This window comes from Macrobrachium rosenbergii, chromosome 43 (genome assembly GCF_040412425.1).
Source record: "Macrobrachium rosenbergii isolate ZJJX-2024 chromosome 43, ASM4041242v1, whole genome shotgun sequence".
NCBI lineage: Eukaryota > Metazoa > Arthropoda > Malacostraca > Decapoda > Palaemonidae > Macrobrachium > Macrobrachium rosenbergii.
Genome location: NC_089783.1, coordinates 14672513 through 14697413, shown reverse-complemented (window position 1 = coordinate 14697413; position 24901 = coordinate 14672513). Strand labels below are relative to the sequence as shown.

The 24901-nt window shown below is 37.4% G+C and overlaps 1 protein-coding gene across 4 annotated transcripts in view; it reads left to right on the top strand.

Moving 5' to 3' along the window:
* LOC136828589 (1-acyl-sn-glycerol-3-phosphate acyltransferase delta-like) overlaps nucleotides 1-24901 on the top strand; it is a 136753-nt gene that overhangs the window by 59194 nt on the left and 52658 nt on the right. For 3 of the 4 annotated variants that reach the window (XM_067086603.1, XM_067086607.1, XM_067086604.1), the window contains exons 3-4: nucleotides 4615-4784; nucleotides 15831-15992. In XM_067086603.1, coding sequence (XP_066942704.1) covers nucleotides 4615-4784; nucleotides 15831-15992 — 332 coding nt within the window. Of the gene's footprint in view, nucleotides 1-4614; nucleotides 4785-4851; nucleotides 5022-15830; nucleotides 15993-24901 lie in introns of all 4 variants that reach the window. The other variant, XM_067086605.1, reaches the window with a different exon arrangement.

Below are 24901 nucleotides of genomic sequence, written 5' to 3'. Positions count from 1 at the left end.
AGAGGGAACTGGAAATTTTCTCTCTCTCTCTGTCTCTCTCTCTCATGTCATTTGCCAGTAAACACAAGTATTGTTCAGTAACTCAGCTTTTGTCTTTGTTGTTGTTGTTGTTGTTGTGGTTCCCCAGACTCTTGTTATGCCAGGAAGCCTGCACCGCGCAAGAAGGACACCACACTTACTGGATCTGACCATAACTGTGTGGTAGTGTGGATGTTGTGTTGTTGTCTAAGGGCTGCCAAGTTAGGGCAATCTACTAAGAGATGTGTAATTGTGTGCGGACTAACTTGGCAGAGTGGACATATGTCTGTTTGGGTGTTGTCTATGCGGTGTTTGTAGGTGTTTAGTGATTGATGATGACCACAGCGAAGTCAAGTCAGGTGTACTCTCTCCAGTCTTGAGAGCTGTGTTTCTGTGCTGCTTATGTTGGGTGGGGGGGTGCCGAGTATTTTGTTGTTGGGAAGGTTATTAAGTGCTTGTCTGGTGAGGTGAGTATGGATGTGCTTTTTGTTTTGTGTGATGTTTGTGGGTGTCTTTGTAAAGTTCACCTTTGTCATGTCTTTTCTTTCCTAAAACACAAACAAAGCATTGTACTGTAGCTACCAGTCAGGCAGGAGATGGGTAAAACTGTTAATGCTCAGTGATTGGCTAAGATACTTTCAACCCTTCCAGACAATAACTGTTTCTTAATGACGGTATGTACTGTGCGCAAGTTTAATTGGTTACAAGTTAAAAGCATTTCAGTTTAGTACAGTATAAATACAGACCTTGGGTAAATAAGGAAAATGGTACCCGACGAGTGGAGGAACAGTAACTATCTTAAATAGTGGTCGAACATTAGGTATTTTAAGTCGGCTGACCCTCTTCAGTGTCTGTCTTATCCGATATCTGGATTAACAGGGTTCGGTTTAACAAAGGTCAACTGCATATATATATATATATATATATATATATATATATATATATATATATATATATATATATATATATATATATATTGTGTGTGTGTGTGTGTGTGTGTGTGTGTGTGTGTGTGTACATACATACATACATACACAGTAAACCCCCATGTTCGTGGGGATGCATACCACACCCCGTGAATAGCTCAAACCAGCAAATACTTGAACCCTTCTAAAAACACTTAGAACTGCCTATTTTGATGGTTCGGACACACACAAAACAAACTAAAAATGCTTATACCTGTACAGGTATTATCCTACTTATGAGGGGTGTGGTTCCAAAAAACCATCGTTTGTTGGAAAAAACTTAAGAAATACCAAAACGTATCTCGAACATAGCCTAGCCTACACTAGGGTATTCTGTACCATGTATACATATACTGTATGGTAGCGTAGCCTAGCCAACCACAATAAAATGTACTCTTTACGTACACGGTATAGTAATTATTAATATCAGCTAATGCTGGAGTTTCATGCAGTGTGACTTATGATAATTCAATACAAAGAGAAATTGAATAACAAACAAGAATGAGCTTAGCCTACACCATGGTATATTATATACATACACGGTAGCGTAACCTGCATTATACTCTATACTGTATTAACATGTCGTATTATACAAACATCAGCATAACTATTTGCATCTTTTCCATGGATCTTTTAAAATGTTATGCTTTAATTCACTGTATCCAATAATATTGTATGTATTCTTATATGCTTTTGTATTATAAATTGCGATCATAGCAATCAATATTTTGGTTTGGAAATGTTTACGCGGTGTTTATTTCGCCACATTTAACTCAGTTCAGAGTGCTTTTCTTGCTTCTAGTTAGCGTAAATGAATCTCTAGATACTTTATTTACATGGGGCAAGGTTATTTTTTGTTATACGAAGTGTTTTTAAGTCTAAATATAACCAAAATATGTCTCGCTGTGAAATTAACTTATTATTTTCGTTAATAGATGATGATGGCCGCTTGGGGGGCATTTGTTTTGTGTAAAAAAAGATTCAAGATTCAGTTCGCTATTTTCACTTGATTTCATCATAATACGAGCTTTACGTATTTATCGTTTATCGGCGTAAAAAAAGAAGTAATGTGTTCTCTCAGTATTTTGATTAAAATACTTTCTCTCCCATTTCATTTGCGATCGTGTTTCATCATGTAGCTGATGAACGATAACTTACAGTATAGTCATTAGCAGCTTGAACATTGTTTTCTCAGCTTCAGCTACAACTTGCAGCTTAAATTTAGCTGTATATTTCCTTGACAATCTTTTATCCATACCGAATAAGGATATAATGTAAAAATATATCAGTCCTATTCTGCTTAATGTCATTTGTGCCATAACCTACTGTAATTGTTTATTACTGTACGATGGTTGAAATACAAGCGAAAGGGCTGTTGTTATCCAATTCGGTTATAAGCAAAACAACAGTTTCTTGGTTGGTTGTTTATGGCTGTATGCATTTACACAAGAGTATAACATTACTAACAATACTTTTATCATTCTCTTTTACTTTTTTAACTAGAAGATGGGATAAAGAGATGGAGGAAAAGTTGTCTATTGTAATTTGGTATCTCGCACTGCCTGATTATGCTGCTGCCTGTGCCCGCCCGAAATTTAAAAATATTTAAAAAATAATATTGTCGTATCAGTATTAATTGCTTACCCCATTGCAAAATCGAATTATCGTAAGGTGAATCATCATAACTCGAGCATTACCTGAGTATTTTAATAGTTTTATCACAAAAAGTGAATTTAGTCATGAAAATACAGTATTCAGTGAATATTTCCCAGTGAAAAATACCGCGAATGGGCGAATTTTTGGCGAATAATGAGTAGATACGTTCCAAAGAGAAATCCGTGAATATATGAGTCTGAAAATTGTGAGACCTCGAATACGGAGGGTTTACTGTATATATATAATATATACTCTCTCTCTCTCTCTCTCTCTCTCTCTCTCTCTCTCTCTCTCTCTCTCTCTCTCTCTCTCTCTCTCTCTCTCTCTCTCTCTCTCTCTCTCATACTAAATGCCAATACACAGTATGTATTGCTATAAGACAGCATTTCTCCAGTCTCCTGTACTTTTTTTTCATGAAGGTTAGTCTTGAAGGAATAGTAAAAAATTTCAGCTGTTGTCTTGTTCATTCACTTTGTACTAACAAGTGTTTGAATCATTAAGATAGGCTATCTTCAGTGCTTATATTAAATGTGCATACAGTAGAACATCACTCCAATATGTGGTTGGGTATAGTAAAAGTATTTTGACAATGTATATATGTATGTACATACAAGTTTGAATATGATTCAGTGCACCTTTGTTCAGTGAGATATCGCAGTGTTCTTGGCCAAGAATTAATTTGTTCTTTAAATTAAGTCATGGGTATTCATGATTACTGTGTAATTGTCCTTCACCATGATTGTTTTTGTACTTTTTGCTTTGGCTTCAGTAAGTAATCTTTTTTGTGTCACCCATTTTTGTTCATGGTCATTAATGTCTTTTTTACTCCTGATTTTTTATAATCACGTATAAAAAAGTTTGTTCAGCTTGAATTCTTTTCAGTTATATAAACTAGGCTGGGCTTATCCCAACATGTTACTTCAGACCACCGTTGGGAATATAAGATTAGGTTACTATGAGACACTTGAGTGGTTTCCTGAAGAGATGGAGGACCACTGTAATTTGCCAGGCTATACCTTCAGATTGTCACTTTTCATTCTACAGTATTTACAAAATGTAAATTTGAAATTGAGTGGGCAGTCAGGTGTCACTTAAATTCTGATACATGATCAGATTTTTATGCTAGTAGAACCAGAGCCGAGGTTAGTGATGATATTGAGAGTTTTGTTTACAATCTGAATTGCCCATGTGAACTAAAGAAGTTTAGCATTTTTTCTCTCAGAAGTCTGTTTAATTTCATGAGGAAATAGTTACAATGTTTTTAATTCTGTTTGGGATTTTGGAGGAAATTCTGTAGAAACAGTAGTTTAGACTATACATGTTACCTTGTAAGCAGAGTAATTCAGTGTAAAAACTCCATTAAAAACCTCCATATTCCTTTTAGACATGACTATATGTTGGTGGTTCACATTCTTAAGGATACATAAGTTCATGATATGAAATTATGTACTAAATTGTATGGGATAACTATGAAACTATGATATTTATATTGATTTGAAGTTTTTGATGAGTTTGTGTAGGGGTTGTTATAATAATGGGCTGCACTATGTTGAAAGAAATCTGGGAAATTCAGAAAATTTCGTAATGTTGCCTGTGATGAAATCATTTTTGCCATTAACCTTTAAATTCTAGTTTAAGATTACCATGGATTTTATCACTTGGAATGTAGATTTGTGAATGTTAAATTGACTGCATATTTTTCTTTGCTTTAGGCCCTACATACATCATGTGAATTTATGAATTAGTCTTGAATGTTGGAGGGTAGATGTAATATCTGGATGGAAATACCAAAGTTTTGAGCTTTGCAAATATTAATGGATCTTTCTAAGCACTGTATAGTAGTTGTGATGTCTGTAATAAAAGCCTTTTGCCATTTGACTTGTCCATGATGTGAAGAACTGCTTTTGCATGATGTGATTTCATCCTATTGCTGTTGATTGTGCAATGTTTATATTCATTTTCTTGTATTTTTCAGAAATTCTGTTTTTAGCTGAATGGTGGTCGGAAACAGACATCAGAGTTTTTGCTGCAGATGAAAGCTTTAAAAATTGGGGCAAAGAGCATGCCTTAATCATAATGAATCACACTTATGAAGTGGATTGGTTAATGGGGTGGATTGTTGCTGATCGATCGCAGACTTTGGGGGTAAGTCTATTTTCACTGTTGTGTTTGGTTTTTTGCTTTATCCACCCCCATTTCTTTTGTTTTTCAGAAATTCTGTTTCTGGCAGAATGGTGGTCAGAGACAGACCTCAAAGTGTATGCTTCAGATGAAAGCTATAAATACAAGGGTAAAGAACATGCCTTGCTTATAATGAATCACACATATGAGGTGGATTGGTTAATGGGTTGGATTGTTGCTGATCGATCGCAAATGCTTGGGGTAAGTTTTTCCTTCTCTTCCTCCTTCTCCCTATCCCTTTTGTCTCTCTTCATTCTTTATTTTCTTCACCCACTCTTGTATTTTTTCTTTCCTATTTCATTCTCTTCTTTCTTGCTTCTCATTTACCATCATAGCTTAAAAATGGAAGTAAGGTTTATAACCACCATTCAGGTTAGAAATTTCAAGCCTTAAAAACATATTTAACTGCTTTTCTGTTTTTAACGTAATGTACTTTGTGTGCCATATTTGTGGGGCCTCACTTTTAACACACTTTACTTCTAGCCAGTCCGTGAAATGTCAGAATTGGTGAAAACCTCTCAAGGTTGTCAAGGCTATAACTCTCCCTCAAAGCACACAACTAAATGTAAACCAGCATTTACACATACCTTAAAATATTTTATATGGGTTGAACCGTACCTACTGTTAAAGATAACCTATATTGCTGTGCTAGTAGGCAAGTCACCATTCAAACAAAAGATTGAATGGCTGGCTGGATGACTGTCTAGTAAACCTATTATCCACCAGGTGTGTTTCAGATGTTTTAGCTCGTCCGAATTCTCCTTGCTGCCATTGTGTATAGGCTCTTGTTGGTATTTTATGTTTTTGGCTGTTTGCTGCTATCACAGTACTACTGTATATTTAATTTTCCTTGGATGCCCCCTTCTGTAATCAAGGGTAAGAACATCAGGCTCTGTAGGAATGATTACTGTGTGAGCAGGATGTGATTTTTGAAGAGCTAAGCACTCTGTGCCAGCTGCAGTGGTAGAAAGTGTGATCTTGAGAATAGATGTTATGAAGTAGGGAATTTCGAAAGACTTTCAGCTTAAGTTTGTAAGTGTAGGAAGAGAAGGGAAGCAGATAGATTGCGAAAGCAACTAGTCAGGTCAAGTCACCAACCTGTCATTTCTCCACCTTCTCCAGGTCCTTCGTCTGTAGGTATCTTACTCAGTCTTGGCGTTTCCTCTGATAATGCTTTTGTTAGTACTGAGACTTCCTATTTAGCTCTGTGTTCCGCTCCCCATCTGGTTCAGGAAAAGCATATTGAGAAGCTAGAGCAGGATATAAGCCTTATTTTGGTGAGAGAAGCTAGAACAGGACATAAACCTTATTTTGGCGAGTACGAAGTTTGTCCGAATTAAAATTCCCCCTCGATGTGGGACCACCTTGACGTGGTGAGGGGGCTCTTGAATCCCAGGAATTTGTTCCCAGGCTTGAGTCCAAGAGTCTCATATATTATTATATATTTCTTTGGACTAATTTTGTGGAATTTTCCACTTTTCGTAAAATTTATTGGACCTGATAAATAAGAAAAAAGATATCATAGCTGGGATTGAGTGTACTGTATATCTGAAGCTAAGTAGTGGGAACTGTGGTAGGACCATCAACTGCCCAATAATGTTTGGACCTGAGAGTTATCAGATTGATAGCTGAAAGGTGGAACTATTCTTTAGGGCTGGACCACGGATTCCAGGGCATCTGGTTCTAGCTATAGGACTCTCGGCATTCTATTCAGTTTGCCCATAACATGATTAGGGTGGGGATGATTGTATTCTTGTAATACTCTCAGTCCTAGCAAGTGGGTTTGGCTTACACTTGGGCCACTCTAATCATGTTGTGCCATCCCCTATGGGGTAGGGTAGGGACGCAGACATTTGGGAGTCAGTTCTCACGTGTGCCATTGGTGGAGGAATAGACTCCATGAAAGGCTGATGATATCTTTTTAAGGTTTTAAGGTTTATATTTTTTATACTTCAGTCTTTATGCCTAGTAGTTTTAAAGATTTAAGTACCCCTGGGCCCTTTGATGGTAGCAACTTGGCACAGTTGACAACTGCTGGAACCTCCTCTGACAACCTTTCTCTGGAAAAATAAAAAAAAAATACTAATGCAATTACACTGGAGCCCTATGTTCCAATAAAAAGCAAACCAAAAAAAAAAAATCTTGACCCAACCCTGACTCACTTCGACTCCCTCCTTGGAAGTGGGAGATGGTCAAGATTCCTGACTTTAGAAACAGAGAAGAAAATATCAGCATTGAAAATAGAAACTTCCTGTTGAATCGACAATCAACTACTGAAATGTCATTCAGACAAATAAAAGAGCAGATGTGGTTGATAGAAACCACAACAAAAAATCAATCAGAAAATGACTTAACTATAAAAAAATATTGATAATATAAAAGTACTGTACTTATAAAAAAAAAACATGACAAATGAACAGTATACAGGGTACCATAGTACTCCCTGATAATGATGAAGAACCAATAGAAAAGAATATATCGCTGGGTTCCCTTCAAAAAGGTACAACAATGTACAAGATTGCAAAATATACAACATAGCCAGTAGACGGTGTAATGGAAAAACTCTGAGAATAGCAAAGATAAAATTTGAAGGCCTTGAATTACCCTTAAAAATTAAAATCTTAGGCCAGAGCAGAGAACTGAGACCGTATGTTCCAAAACCACTATGGTGCCAAAACTGTAGTATGTATGGACATACAAGGAAAAATTGCCATAATACATCTACATGTGCATATTGTGGATCTAACAAGCATCCACACAGTGGAGGTGTGGTGAACCAAAATGCTTGAATTGTGGACAAAATCACCATGCAAGATCTAAGGTGTGTATCAATTATATATGCGATACAGAATTAAAACTACTTCAAGAAAGCACAGGAATGCCTATGGAATGCATGATCCTGCTAGGAAGTGAATGTTTTCTACTGTAATAAAATCAAACAATGAAGCAAAAATGGAAATAGATAAGAGTAACAAAACCTGATAGATCAGTCTCAAAGAAAAATAACTACTTTGCAAGAAGAAACTAATGTAGCAAAGAACCCAGAAAAGTATACAAATATTTGTTCAGATTCATTTGAGATATTAAGAGAAATGGAAACACTAGAAGACAATACAAGCACCACATAAATATTAGAAGATATTTGTGATGAATTAGAGGCTAAAGGTAAAAAAGAGGCCTTTAGAGAGAATGCCACCCAAGACCAACAAAAAACCAACCATTAATAGAGAAACATCCATTAAACTAAAGGCGGGAGGCCTGAAGAAAGAACTTAAGCCAAAAAATGATAGGAATATACCTTTGTCTCCTAAAATAATAATAAAACCAATGGAAACATAACCAGAACATCAAAGAAATAGTAGAGGAACAAACCATTGACAAGAATGATTATGTGATGGAAGAACAGATTACTCCATCACCAATAATTGGTGCAGCAAGAGTAAGTGAAAAAACGACACATGAAAACACATGTGGATGTAATTAATGTTTCACTGAACTGTGCAACAAAAACAAAAGCATAACAAAATACAGTTTAACAAACACTATGCAAAATTTCATAAGATACAGAAATAAAGAAACTACTATTTTAGACAGTCACGAAAAGGGCTGTATGTGCATTGGACACCTAATGTCTTATAAAGAAAAGCAAATGAATGTTGTAAATAAAATTTTAGAAAAAATGCAAATTGATGATCCACATAAAGAAATAATATACTAACGTGATATTTTCAATAATTGTGTTATACAATGGAACGTAAATGGTCTACAGACCAGATTACATTTGGGAGAAATACAACAATTACTAAGGGAATATGAACCAGTGATATTATGTTTACAACATATCAACAAAAGAATATCAACAATAGTAAATATACCTTAGTATCTACATCTAGAGAGGAAGAAGGAAGTGTAGGTACTGCTGTACAGTATATGTACATAACAAAGTGTGTTATGACAGAGTACTTGTAAACTTTACTGACTTGCAAATATCAAGTATTAAAATACGAATAAAAAATGAAGATTACATAATTTACAATTTATACAGCCAATCTAATAAAAATTACGACATTGATAAACTTAGAGATTTACTCAACAATAACAAAGAACCTACGTTAATAGTAGGTGATTTTAATGCTCACAACCCAATATGGGACTGTAATTATACAAATTCAAATAGAACTGGGAGTAAAATAGAAGAGTTCATGGATTTAAACGACATGTGCTGTATAAATGATGATGAAATTAGCTCATGTTTTTCAAAAACACATGGAACATTTTCCTCAGCAGACTTAACTCATATGTACAACAAGTATAGGGGACAGATTAGATTGGAATACAGTTGATGACTTGCACACCAGTGATCATTTCCCAATATTAATTTTCTTATTAAAAAATAATCCTGCAAAACATGTCCCTCACAATAACATTTATAAAGCAGATTGGGAGTGATATGAAATGCACACTAGAAATATCCCACCATTTGAATATTTAAAAGACCATAATGAAACTAATAAATTTCTTGCTGATTTCATTAGAAATGCTGCTGATAAAGCAATACCAAACTCGAAACCCCATCCAACAAAATGCAAAGTTCCATGGTGGTTTGATAAACTAACATAATTAATAAATATAAAACACTCAGTAGGAAGATGATTAGATGATTTGAATAAAAAATTCAGTAAAATAAATAAAACAATACATATATTAGAAGGAACTTTACAAAAAATTACTATATTATTATTAGGAATTGATACATTAAAACCTCTATACAACAAGATATCTGCAAAATTTAAAAAAGAAGTAATTCAAGGGAGAATCATTTCATGGAGGAAATATGTATCTGATCTCTCTAATAATACTCCCATACAAAAAATATGGGAAAAATTCAGGAAAATAAATGGTACCCATGTTAAACCACCTAGACATGCCATATTAAAAGATGGGAAAAGAATACTTGATCCAAAAGAAATAAGTACTATAATTGGAGAAAATTTAGCAAATGTAACTAGTGATAATTTAGATGAACACTTCTGGACAAGGAAAAATAGAATAGAATTAATAACAATAAATTTTGAAATAATAAAAGATATATATTATAATAGAAAATTTAATATGTCAAAGTTATAATATGCTCTGTTGAAGAGCAGTAAATCTGCTCCTGGAGGTAACAATATTTGTTTTGAGATGATCTAGCACCTTTAGCAAAGTCATACTTACTAGAGTTTTATAATCATTTATGGCTTCGAAATTTATTTCCAGGTGAATGGCGTAAAGCTATAATTATTCCTATCCCCAAACCTGGAAAGGATCCCAGTAATATAAATAATTACAGACCAGTTTCTTTAACAAGCTGCTTATGCAAATTGTTAGAGAAAATGGTAATTGCTGAACTAACATGGCACATTCGAGAAAACAAAATTTTGACTCCCACTCAGCTCGGGTTACAATGTAACATATCTACATTAGATTCTTTCTCTGACTTGGAAGACCATATATGTAGAGGTTTTGAATTAAAACAAATTACTATAGTTGTCTTTTTTGACATTGAAAAAGCATACGATACTACGTGGAAGTATGCTATATTAACCCTCTAACGCCAAGCCTCTATTTACAAAAGTGTCTGTCGTATGCCGGCAGAGTTCGGGAGTTAGCGCCGAAGCGGAAAAAAAGTTTTTTTAAAAAAATCACAGCACGCTTAGTTTTAAGATTAAGAGTTCATTTTTGGCTCCATTTTTTTTGTCATTGCCTGAAGTTTAGTATGCAACCATCAGAAATGAAAAAAATATCATTATCATATATAAATATTGAAATATATGGCAGCGTGAAAAAAAATTTCATATATAATTGTATACAAATCACGCTGTTAGCAAAACGGTTAAAGCTAATGAGTTATTTTTTTTTTCTTTGTATTGTACACTAAATTGCAATGATTTTGGTATATAACAAATTGTAAAACAATCAAAGCAACACAGAGAAAATATTATCGCAAAATGATGCATGAATTCGTAACGCGCAGACGTAAAAAAAAAGTTTTTTTCAAAAATTCACCATAAATTGAAATATTGTGCTAGAGACCTCCCGTTTGTTGAAAAATGAAGGTAATTGATTGATTATTAGTAGACTGTAAGTGTTTTAGCTTACAATTGCAGTTTTCGACCATTTTTATCGTGTTTCATATGAAAATATCTCAAAACTGATAAAAGCTACAACCATGAGTTATTTGTTGTTGTATTCTACATGAAATTGCACACATTTTCATATATAAAACTTTATGTAACGACTAATATAAAACGGTGCAAACATTACGATAACGTGATTTAAAGAATTTCTGAGATGTTCGGCCGAGTTACCCATAGCGGACATAAGGAAAAGTTTTTTCAAAAATTCACCATAAATCGAAATATTGTGCTACAGACTTCCAATTTGTTGCAAAATGAAGGTAAATGATTGAATATTACTAGAATGTAAGAGTTTTAGCTTACAATTGCATTTTTCAACCATTTCAGTTGAGTCAAAGTTGACCGAAGGTTGAAATTTTGGCACTTATCGTGATTTATATGAAAATATTTCAAAACTGATGAAAGCTACAACCATGAGTTATTTTCTGTTGTATTCTACATGAAATTGTGCACATTTTCATATATAAAAGTTTATGTAACGACTAATGTAAAATGGTGCAAAAATTATGACAAAGTGACGAAAGAATTCTGAGATGTTCGGCCGAGTTACCAAGCGCAGATGTAAGGAAAAAGTTTTTTTTTTTAAATTCACCATAAATCGAAATATTGTGCTAGAGACTTCCAGTTTGTTGCAAAATGAAGGTACATGATTGAATGTTACTAGAATGTAAGAGTTTTAGCTTATAATTGCGTTTTTCGACCATTTCGGTCGAGTTAAAGTTGACCGAAGGTTGAAATTTTGGCACTTATTGTGATTTATATAAAAATATTTCAAAACTGTTTAAAGCTACAACCATGAGTTATTTTTTGTTGTATTCTACATGAAATTGCGCACATTTTCATATATAAAACTTTATGTAACGACTAATATAAAACGGTGCAAACATTACGACAACGTGACGAAAGAATTTCTGGCGCGGACATAAGGAAAATGTTTTTTTCAAAAATTCACCATAAATCTAAATATTGTGCTAGACACTTCCAATTTGTTGCAAAATGAAAGTAAATGATTGAATATTACTAGAATGTAAGAGTTTTAGCTTACAATTGCATTTTTTTACCATTTCGGTCGAGTCAAAGTTGACCGAAGGTTGAAATTTTGGCACTTATCGTGATTTATATGAAAATATTTCCAAACTGATGAAAGTTACAACCATGGGTTGTTTTTTGTTGTATTTTACATGAAATTGCACACATTTTCATATATAAAACTTTATGTAACGACTAATATAAAACGGTGCAAAAATCACGACAAAATGACGAAAGAATTTCTGAAATTTTCGGCCAAGTTACCGTGTGGGCGTAAGGAAAAAGTTTTTTCAAAAATTCACCATAAATCGAAATATTGTGCTAGAGACTTCCAATTTGTTGCAAAATGAAGGTAAATGATTGAATATTACTAGAATGTAAGAGTTTTAGCTTACAATTGCGTTTTTTGACCATTTCGGTCGAGTCAAAGTTGACCGAAGGTTGAAATTTTTTGTAGTCGACGTACGGTACGTCCACTTGGCACCCAACAGACAATTTTAGTCGACGTATGATACGTCCAGTCGGCGTTTAAGGGTTAAGGAAACATTTTGCCTTTTAAGTGAAAGTCAAGGACATAGAGCAGCCTCTTCCACCTTAGCTTTCAGGCTCATTTGTCCTTTACTTCTATTTTACTTAGTCCTACTGGAATTATATTCGTCCTCCGCATCTCTACTTCCATTCCACATAGCCCTACTGGAAGTATAGCTGTCCTCTGCTTCTTGCTTTCTTTTCAAGTGATCCCGATCATTTAGCTCACCTGTCTGAGCGACAGCTACACGCTTGCGTCATCTATGGAGCTTCTAGAGCCATGAGCTTTTGACTCGTCTGGCTCCCAGCTCGCCTGGCACCCAGCCTGGCACCTGCTCTTGCCCTGAGTGGCTGCCAGCTCCCACAAATGCCCGCTAGCTCCCACGAGCACCCGCTAGCTCCCACGGGTGCCTGCTAGCTCCCACTAGTGCCCACCAGTCCTGAGCACTTGGCTCAACTGACGCTCAGCGCTTTCTGGCGCCAGCTACAGCCTGACACCAGATCATTGTCTGAGTGTTCAAGCCCTCTCCAGCTCTGTGGGAGAATAGGGAGGTCTCTGTCCTTTTAGAGTTTTTCAGAGGACCATCCTCTACATATGGTGATATGGCAAGATCTGTTTCATTCACTGACTAGAATGTATTGCCCTCGTCGACTTCTAACTTGGGACACACTCAGAATTAAGAGAGCAGTTTGGCTTCTTTTAAGTGAAGCTAAAGACGTCATGATAGCATCTACCTTTTGAGCTTGCATACATTTTATGCCTTGTATGTCCATTCTGCCTTCGAACTACTTGGAATGTAATCGTTCTTCGTGTCTCACTATTTTTAATGGAAGTTAAACAGTGTTGAATCTTTCAGTGCCTTGAGACCATACCTAGTGACTGGTGTGGTATCACGGAAGGAAGCATAGGATTGTTTTTTCCTACTGTCTCTTCACCTTGTAATGTGTCGAGCTTTTTGCGGAGCGGGGGGGTACAGTGTACCTGAAGCACCCACCACTCTCAGTGGATGGGTTGTGGTTTTATCTAGGTGTAGGTGACAATGTTGTCTGGTTTTTATTTTGGTGCTATGCCCAGGGCAAGGGCGAGCACCTATCATGCTTTGCTAGCCACGGAGTTAAGATGAGCACCTACCAGAGACAGTATCCCAGTAGTTCTCTTAGCTGATAGGTAACGACAAGCATTGGTTTTCAATGTTAGCAGTTTTTTCTGTTTTCAAATTCATTACATAATGTTTTTGGAGTAGAATATGTCCATGTATCCCATCTCTTACCAATGTGGGAATCAGCTATGTAATTACTTGGTAAGTTACTTATATAAAAATGACATTTTTGTAATAAAATAAAGTTTTTTATATACTTACCAAGTAATTACATGATCGGAGCCCAGCCACCTCCCCGCTGATGGACCATAAGGCATGAACAGATTTAGGTTGTCTGTTAAAGTTATTCCTAATATTCCCGCTAGTGGGCGGAACTGGTCACCTATACAAACGTGCGAAGTGTTACCCGCAAAATTTTGAATTCAAGCTGCCGTGTAAAGTGAACTAATAGCTAATGTCATTTTTAGAAAATGAGAAGGCAGAAAAAGTTCAAACAAAGTTAAAGTTGGACAGCTGTCCAACATCTTTAACAAGGTGAGGAGATACCAAGGGAGTGAATGAAAAGTAAAAGGAAAAAACTATGCATTTAGGATTGAAGTGTCACACAATGTATGAAAGGAGGCTCAATGGTGATACTGGCTTGTGGCTTTAGAAATAATGTGAGTAAAAAGTAAGCAAAAGAAATTAAATTTATTCATAATATTGAGCACAGTGTGTTTCACTTAAAGGCTGATCCTTGCTTCCAGCTAATGCTAAAATAGATCGCTTTGAACTGAACACTGTATTCAACTCTGTGCTGGAGATCACTAGGGAAGAAATACCAAGATTGTCTCATGTCTGTCTGCCCTCCCTCCCTCTATGGCTAATGTATATAGTTGCCCTCAGATCTTGATGATTCTCGTATTGCACTGCATTACCACAAGTAAATGTTTCATAACGTTAACTCAGGCAGTCAGAAAATATCTTGAATAAACAAGTTACATAAAAAATGTAAGAAAACTATAATTAACATGCTTCATTGACCTCAAAAAAACAAGATTAAACAATTCATCTGCAGTATTCTCAAAACTGCAACAGAGAACGATGATTGGGGGAAGTATACAAAAAGGTAATGATCTCTTAAATTTTCTGTGACCAAGGGATACTACAAAGAACCTTCAATACCTTCTACAGTGTTCCACACAGGGCACATTGTAAATGGTACCCTTGTTTGGTGAGTGCTGAGACAAACTTTATGATAGAATGCATATATTTCATCTCAAGTAGTTGCAAAAAAGATAATTTCATTTTGGTAGAGGTAAGGCTGGGTGAATTGCAAAACAATACTGGAGCACTTAAGTAAGGAAATTATGGATGAAGTTAATAGCCAAGTTCATGGAGGCTGGCACTTGGTAATTTTGGATGACAGAATATTTGGGTAGTTCAACATTGGATCTTTGAGGTACTTAGAACTTTGCTTTTTCTGTATAATTTAGATACTGTTATCTTATTTAACAGATCAGGCCTCTGTTATTTCTGTAAAACAGCACTTTACTTTATATTGGAAAGGAGACACACTTTACTGTAGAGAACTTCATTTGATTAGGCTGTTTGATTTATGTTCCGTTTTAAATTTTCTTTCATTTGCTCTTCTTCTCTGTTCGGTTTGTATTTTATTTTGGTTGACACTTGCATGATGGATCTCCTACTTGTCTTTTCAAAGAAGCCACAGACTTTATTATACTGTATATATATTATGTTTTATGTAGTACTGTATGTTCACACTGAGTCATTGCCCAACTTTTTCGTTAAAGTTGCTACTTGAAGATTCTAAACACAAGGCAGTCACCTCATTTTCCTGCTTAAATGAAAATGTAAGGTTTAGGGTACAGACAGACGCTCAACATTATAGTTCATAAAATTTTCATGAAAATAACCTACCTCCCTTCCAGTGCCTTCACAAAAACCTGTCTTTGTTTACAAACTTGATGCTACTATCCTTTATTTATTCTTATTTGCAGTTTTCTAATCTTTTAAATGCTTTCAACTTTTTCAAGCCTTAAATTGGACATTTAATTCCTTGTTGTGAGTACTATGATCTTGTCATCAGATGCTGTGAAATTTTGTCATGTTATTTAATCATATTGTGCTTATTTCATAAGTAGTATATTTATATGCAACCAATTTTATTTCAGAGTGCCAAAGTATTTGTGAAAAACATGATGAAATACGTCCCCACAATTGGCTGGTCATGGAGGTTCTCGGACATCATCTTCCTCAAGCGTAACTGGCAAGAGGACAGAACTGTTATGTCATCCCAAATTCAAGAGTTTTTTGACTACCCATATCCTGTGTGGGTGAGTGATTAGTCTCCCTGTTTAATTGTTAGTGGTGCCAAATGATTGTTTAGGTATACTGTACATAGTCATCAGTATTCTTTTGGATATCATGGAATTCTGTCAATTCCAAATTATGATATTTTGTGCATGACTTCTTTTGATTATATGGACAGCATGTTTATTGTCGTCAGCTTGTACTTATACTAGCGAGTAATTATGTGAAGGCTCACATTTTTGTAGTAGATGTGTATTCATTTTTCATTTTTTACATCTTGATCCTATTTTTTACCTGATATTTTAGCCAGAATTTTGTTGGTAAAATGATATGCTATCTTTTAATTTCCACAGTTACTCTACAAAAACTACATAGCTATAGGTTTATATAGAGTGTAACTTTAAATATATAATTTTTTATATCCTCGTAACTTTGAATATATAATTTTTCTATATCCTATGTAACTTTAAATATATAATTTTTCTATATCCTTATAACTTTAAATATATAATTTTTCTATATCCTTATAACTTTAACTACTGTATATAATTTTTCTATGTCCTTACTAGTCCTGAGTTGTATTGTTTGGGATGAATCTTACCTACTGTTAAAGATAGCTTATATCTCCGTGCCGATAGGCGAGTCGGCTTTCAAACAAAAGATCAAATGGCTGCCTGGATGACTGTCTAGTACATCTGTTCTCCACCAGGTGTTTCAAATGTTTTAGCTCTTGTCAGAATTCTCCTTGCTGCCATAGTGTATAGGCCCTTGTGGGTATTGCATGGTTTTGGCCGTTTACTGCTATCACAGTACCATACATATATTTTTCCTAGGATGCCTTCCACTGGAATCAAGGCTAAGAACATCAGGCTCTGTAGGAATGATTACTGTGTTAGCAGGATGCTGATTTTTCTGCTGGCTGCAGGGGTTAAAGTGTGATCTTGAGAACAGATGTGAGGAAGTAGGGATTTATGGAGGACTTTCAGCTTAAGTTTTTTTAGTATAGGAAGAGAAGGTAAGCAGATAGATTACAAAAGCAAATAGGTCAGGTCACCAACCCCTGTCATTTCTCCCCCTTCTCCAGGCCTTTCGTATGTAGTTATTCTTACTCGGTCTTGGCTTTTCCTGTGCTAATGCCTTAGCTAGTACTGAGACTTCTTTAGCTCCATCATCCACTCCCCTTCATTTCAGGAAAACATATTGAGAAGTCAGAACAGGACACAAACCTCATTTTAGTCAGTTAAAGGTTTGTCTGAATTAAAGTTAGGTAACTGTTCCAGGTCCCCCCACAGTGTGCAGTCATTTTCGTGTTCCCCTTAAGAGGTAAGGTGTTGGTGTCCTTGCCCATATGTAGCCTGAGCCTAGGACTGCCCAGTGACAATTGGAAGCATCTGCTGCCAGGGAACTGTGTCGGTTTTTAACGAGGTGGCGAGTAATAGGCAGGTTCAAGGTATTCTAATATGCTGACACAAAATCTCTGACAGGTCAGAAACTCTTGCGAATGTAAAAGTAGCATTTGACATTAGGGAAAAACAGAGGGATGTCTATATACAGTCATATGTGTTTTCTCACAGCTGAAGAATGGTTAACAATTCTGTATACAATTTAGGAAGAGATTTCAAATACATATGGTTGGAAAACTTGCAATGCCTTACATACATTAGCAGTTACATTTCTGACAAGGACATAAAGTATCTTCTGAAAAGTGCATAAAAGATCATTTGAATCAGGAGCACTGGACCTGTGTACTCCATGCATCATGTAGATTTTGTTTTGAAGCGAGGATGCCCTGAGGGTCCTGGCAACAGATCTGGACCTCACAGTAACCCCCCCCCCTCCTTGAAAGGAAGCCTAGGGAAGTGGGTCACAGGCTGGGATATAGACTGGTTTTAGTCTGTCGGTGGAGACCCAGGTGATTCTCCCATCCACCGTCATCTGATACATTTTCTCTCTGTGTTGTAGTATGCAGTTTGGTCCCGAGTAGGCTGGAGAGAGATGGTACTTGTATGCATCTATTCTTATGTATGCATAGTTTGCTCTTTTAAGGTCTTCGGGGACGTATTCTTTTCTTGCTACGTTGTATGTTGTCTTTGCCGGCATGATATTTTCCAATGCTCTACAAACGTTATAGAGGGATGAATGGATGCTTGGCCATAGAGTGCTTCCCACCCTGACATCTGGTGGTGAGTGATGATTTGAGGGACTGGTGTGGCCACTCCACCATGCCATTTGCTTTTGGGTTGTATGCTGCTGTTGTGTGCATGAGTTTTGTCCCGAGGCTGGCGGCAAGGAAGCTCCATAATGTGAAGATGAAGTTAGCTCTTCTGTTGCTTATGTACTGCAGTACTCCATGCCTGCTGACCCATTCTGTTAGTGCTTTCACACAACTCTCTGCTCTCTGCTGCCTTACTGGCATTGCTTCTGGCCATTTGGTGTTTCTGTTGATGATCGTGGAGACACACCTGTACCCCTCAGAGGGGGCAGGGGTCCCATGATGTCAAAGTGGATCTGTGCCAGTCATTGCTGTGTTGTCTGAAATTCTCCCATCCGTGTCTCTGTGTGCCTCGTTATTTTTTGTTTGGCATGGGAGGCATTCTCTTTCCCACTTTTTGATGTCCACCTTCATTCCCCACCAGACATACCACGCCAAAAAGGTTTGGACGGTGGATCTGCCCCAGTGGGTGGGACAGGTTGTGGGCGGGTTGAAGGCTTTCTTTCTCAACCTTAACGGTGGGTATGGGTGAGGGTGTCTGGTACTCGTCTCACAAGCGATGGTCATCTTTCCCATTGATGGATAGGTCACTCCATGTAAGAGTGGGGTTCTTCCGCTGAACTCGCTGTAGGTCCATGCCATCATTCTGAGCCAGTGCTATTTCGGGATATGATATCCCAATCTGGACGGTGTTGATGGAGTTTTCGGGAAAGGGCGTCTGCCACGTTGTTAGAAGAGCCCTTTAAGTATCTGATGGTACAGGAGTGTTCTGCTGTCGACGATAGGTGACGCTGATGTCTTGCTGACCACCCATCTCTGCTTTTGGTGAAGGTGTTTACCAGCTGTAGGTGGTCCATCTGCACCACGAATTGTCGTCGTCCTAGCATGTGTTGGAAGTGGCGGATGGCTCTGTGGACTGCCAATAACTCTCAGTTGAATGTGGAGTACTTTTGTTCTTCTGGTGATAACTTCTTGCTGAGACTGCCAATAACTCTCGGTTGAATGTGGAGTACTTTTGTTCTTCTGGTGATAACTTCTTGCTGAAGAATGCCAACGGGTGACGACCATCGTCTGTGTCTTATTTGAGTACCGCGCCCATCACTTTGCTACTCGCATCCATTGTTAGGGTGAGGGACCTATGGGGTAAAGGAAAGATTAGTGTGGCAGCAGAGGTGATTGCTTTTTTTAGCTAATGTGAAGGCTTTATCTTGTTTTTCGTACCAACATAGTTTATTGGGGCCATTATTTAAGCAAATTTGGGTATGAAACGATGGTAATAGTTAATCATTCCCGTGAATTCTTGGACTGCTTTGATTGTTGTTGGTTTTGGGAAGTTGATGATTGCCTGGACCTTCGTTGGGACGGGCTTGACACCATCAGGGCTTATTTGGTGGCCCAGGAATTACGCTACTGGTTTTGTCCATTCGCATTTGCCTTTTTGGTCTGTGAGTCCGTTTTCTTTAAATATTTGCAGGACCTGATATCTCTTTGTGTTTGATGTTGGTGCTGAATATCAGTACTGTATATAGTCAACATAGATGACACAGAAGGGTGGGTTGCCCAGGATTTCGTCCATCAGACGTTGGAAGGTCGCACTTGAGTTCTGAAGGCTGAAGCAGCTGTAGTTGAAGGTGTATATGCTGAAGGGGGTAATAATGGTCGTTTTTTACTATGTCCTCCTTTGCGACCGGGATTTGGAATATCCCTTCAACAGGTTGATCTTCGTAAATATTTTGGCGCCCTCCATCTGGTTGGTTATGTCAGGTTTTGGTACCAGGGCAGATGCTGCCTAGGGGTTGGAGGCTTTTTAGCATATTCCTGCCTATTCCATGTCCCAGAAAGCTTGTTTGGTATGGATGAGGTTTTCTGGGGCCAGCCATCTAAAACGGGTGTGCACTGGGGGATTTTCGGTGACTGTGGTGCTGGACATGGTTCCTTGCAGGTTTGGTTAGGTCGTACTGCAGGTCATCCTTAAATACCTCTTGGAACTCCTGTAAGAGGCAACTTATCTGTGGTGCTGGAGTCAGCATGAGTGGGGCTACAGGGGTGGGTCGTGTGATCAGCTGCCGTTTCGCTCCGTCTACCAGCATGTTGTGGGCTTTTAGGGAGTCTGCTCCTAAAATTGCAATTGTTATATCTACAGTAATACCTCGAACTTGCGCGATTCGAGTTGCACGAATTCACAGACACACGAATTTTTCATTGGAACCTAACTAATGGTCATACATGAGTTTTCCACAGACACACGAACATTTCCGAACACTGAGAAACCATGCAAAAGTGTTTGTTTAATTTTTTGATGTAATTTATAAGTTTTCAAGCTTTTATGTGTAAATTAATATTTCTCTTTCCAATCGTACCATGGATATGGTATCTTTCTGTTGCTTCCAAGCTAGATATTATTCTAGCTACTTAGCTTTCTTAGGATGTGTTGTATGGGAATGCTCTCAAGTCTGTTGAGGTGGGAGAGTCGTAACTCCTCTTCCCCCTGCCTCCCAACGTTTCCCGTTTTCTTTGGTGCGTTGCTTTCTTTTGCTCAGCTGACTTGTGTCGACTCAGGTGAGCGCTTCAGACTGCATTTCTGTCTCCCTTTCATCAATTTGCAGGTTCACTATGGGTGCTTGGCTGCTGTCACCTCTTGTCACCAGCTGTCTCGGTTGTCTGAGCATTTTGGCTCCCAGTAGGTATTTAGAGAACAAGAACCCAAGCTTCCTTCTCCAATTAGAGTGCATACTCTGGTGCACAAAGCATCTTTTAAATCACCCAGTGCTTGTCTTCTGGTTTTTTGAAGTCTCAGAGAACCGCCTCGTATGATACAGGCACTTTCAGTGCTACAACCATCTGCAATCAAAGATTCGGTTTTCTTTGTCTCGTTCCTTTGAATAGATGAACTCGAGACTGACAAGTCCTTTGGACATGCTGAGATGGAATTTGTTGTCCAGATCTCTTTAGATTATTGAAGTTTTTATCTTTCGCTGAGCTTTTGCATAATATAATTGCCTCTTCTCTGCACCAGCTTTGAGAGGTTGAGGCACCAGCTTAGGGATTTTTAGGACCAGCTTTAAGTGTTTTTAGCTCCAGCAGAAGTTTAGCGAGAGAAGAGTGTTAGAGTTGTTACCTTGTGCAGTCAAATCCCTTTCTGATGCTGCAGGCTAATGTTCTTATGTTTATACAAAATTGGTTCGGAAGTGAGAACACTTATGCTCCTATATGTTGTATAAGGCTTATTCTGCACAGAAGCCCAGCTGTTTTGGTTTCTCTTAAGGTCACCTGCTAAGCCTGATCCTTTAAAGTGATAATGGGGGATATATTGGTACAAATCTTATTTTATACCTTTTGGGGATTTGTTCAGCCCTCAGGTTCCTGTAGGAGGCCAGTTGCAGGCCTCCTTGCATGCTTGGAGAGACTTGGGAGCAGAACCTTAAGTGGTGGAGGTACTGAAGGAGAGAGGTGATTTTGGGTTCTCCTCCACTGGTTTAGTCTTCTGTATCTGTTCCTTTGTGTCTTTCTACAGGAGAAATATCTCATTCTCCAGTAGGAGGTTGTAATTAGAGGGTATGCAATGGAGCAGGTGTTGGTAATTAACTGGGATTTTACCTCCGACTTTTTCCTAGAAAACCGGGGATGGGCACTAAGTGTTGGACTTATTGAGACTGAACAACTCTATGCATCTGTCCCAATGCTTTTTGGTTTTTTCCAGCATGGTTTCAGTGACTTCCCAAAAGAACGATCGATGTTGCTGTGGTTATGCAAGGGACGTGTTTCTCATATCAGTACATCCTCAGTCTCGCAAGTTCCTTCAATTTTTATTTGCAGAGAAGGTATTGCTGTTCAAGGTGCTTTGTTTCAGCTCGTGTACAGCACCTCTCTAAGTATTCACAAAGAATTTGTTGCCTATAGGCAGATGGTGTTGTCTTTTAGGAACAAGAATTCTTTTCTGCCGAGTCAGCTAGTTCAAGTAGCCAACTTTGTCAACAGTATTCCAAAGGCTAAGGATCTGTTGCTTTACTAGACTCAGTCTCTTTGCATTATGATTTTCTGTCAATTTCCCAGAACTTCTTTGAGTGAAATTACATGATATTGGTTCATTAGTTCATTGTGAGGAGTGCTCAAATATCGACTAAGTAGCATGTGTATGATTAGGAATGACCATTGTATTACTACTCCTCTGAGGACTCTCAGGCTTGAGCGGTGGATGGGCATGCCTTCACCCATTATCTACTCTAAAGAAAGTATTGAACAAATTTCGTGTATGGTTATTAATGAGTGACTCCTATGGAGCCCTAGTAGCCTCAGAGGAAATGATTTTCAGACACTATAGCTCTCAAGGTAGATGTCTCTTCTGTTAAGGAGAAATCGACTCAGCTACCAAATTCCATGTGGTTCCACTAACTTCTGCATCTCACACTTAACTCCTTGGAGATGCTGAACTATCTCTCCCCAATAAGGGGATTTTCAAAGGTATCATGGGTTCTATCCTTAATCAAGTGGAAAACAACTGTGGCCTTGTATCAGAAGGAGCAGTTTGTGTATTGCTCTAGGTGCCATTCTAGAGGAATTTTCAGCACCTGTACCCATGTAAACATCAAAGTTTCTCTGCTTTCTTAGATATAGTAAGAGTTTTTCGCTGTTTACTTCCAAGGTTATCATTCTATGCTTTCCTCAGTATTGTGGCACGTGCAATTAGATCTGCTTAATGATCAGCACCTTAGGTGTTGAGATCAGTTGAGACTGAACCCCTTCAGTATCAATCTCTATCTGGAATTTAGACACAGTTCTAAAATTTTATCTGTAAATCCTTTTGAGCATCTGGAATAAGTCTCATTAAAGTATTTACTATGAAACTATCTTTTTGTTAGCACTGTTGACAATTAAAAAAGTAAATATGTTGCAAGCACACTCCTTAAGGCTGTTGTAATGGGAATAGTATTTTTATCTTTTTGCCTTAGAGCTGAGAATGATGTTAAGGCTAAGTTTTTCTGAGAACTGTAAGAATTCCAATTTAACTTCTTTAGTGGGGAAGAAGAGGAAACATTTCTCTGTCCTGTTACGGCAATTAAATTTGCTTAGATAGGTTATGCCTGGAATAGGCGAAGTTAACCATTTGTTTTGTGGTTTTAAAAACCTATAGTGTTTTTGTCAAATGTTAAGCCTGGAAGAGTCAATGCTAACCTTTTGTTTTGTGGTTGTAGAATTTGTCAAAGGTTAAGCCTGGAAGAGGCAAAGTTAACCTTTTGTTTTGTGGGTTAAGAAAACCTAGAATGTTTTTGTCAAAGGTTAAGCCTGGAAGAGGCACAGTTAATCCTTTGTTTTGTGGTTTTAGAAACCTAGAATGTCTTTGTCAAAGAACATGAGCTCTCTGTGACTTACTTGATTAGGCTACTGCATGAGAAGTAACACCATACCTTTTACCTTTATTGAAGGTAAACATTCATAATGTGAGAGCTGTTGCAACTTCACTTAGCTTATTGGCGATTTGTTGATGGAGGATGTGATTAATGTAGTGCAGTAGAAGTGCAGTTACGTTTTTGCCGCTCACTACCTTAAGTATGCAGAATCAAATCTGAAAACAATAAAGCTCTTAGTCTGCTATTAGTAGCAAGTAAAGTCTTTTCCTGAACCAGGTTTTGATATTTTTTGGAGCACGAAGGTACATTTTTTGTATTATAGCATACCTGTATATTATAAAGGTATTTATTTTTAGTTGACTGTCATTTTATAGGACTTTTGGACCCAGGCACAAGGGTCCCCTCGCGCCGGTTCTGTTTCATTCTGGCTGAATTGAAGCTCTTTTCTCCACAAGGGTGCTCTTCACTGCACATACAAGAGCCCTGCTCCCTGAATGGAATACAACTTATGGTGGCAGTAAGAGCCGTAAAGAATTCCAGATCAGGTAGGAATGTTTTGGATTTCATGCAAGAAACCTTTAGCTCAATTGGCAGAGCAGATTTTGTCTAGCTGCACTACCCACCATCATCATGTGGGAATCAGCTGTCTTTAACAGGAGGTAAGATTCATCCCAAATAATATAAATTTTTATTATAATATTTATTTGGATACTTACCTACTGTTAAAGTAGATCCACCCAGCCTCCCCACAACTTAGTGAGCTGTCAAGGAGAATTCTGATGAGTTGAAATATTCAAAACACACCTGGTGGAGAACAGTTGTACTAGACAGTCATCTGGGCAGCCATTCAATCATTTGTTTGAATGCTGACTTGCCTATCAGCGCAGAGATGTAAGCTATCTTTAACAGTAGGTGCAGTACCTATCAAAATAAAAAATTTTAGTGTGAAAACTTATATTTTATCATTGTTTTTGCCAAAATTAGTATTTGTTCCAAGACTTTTTTTGTATTATTTACAGAAGATATCAAGATTTGCTCTCTACTTTAGAGGTGTAAAATTTCATTGCATCTCTTATCTAAGGTCTCTATAATTTTGCTCTTGATGTAAGGGGCAGGTCTTAAGTTTCAATGTGGTAGACCCCAATCTTGTTCCTGTTAGATTTCTCTTTATTTTCTCTTTCTCAAGGGCTGAGCTGAGCTTGAAGAGGAATTCAGTTGCTTACTTGTTATTCTATGTACACATATAAAAAAAAAAAGATAGATACATCTACAGAACTTTTGGTTTGTATTTGCATATGTTAAATTAGCAAGTCATGTCATAGGTAGTGATTTATGATAACTGAAGTTTGAAAATAATTGTATAGTATTAGGC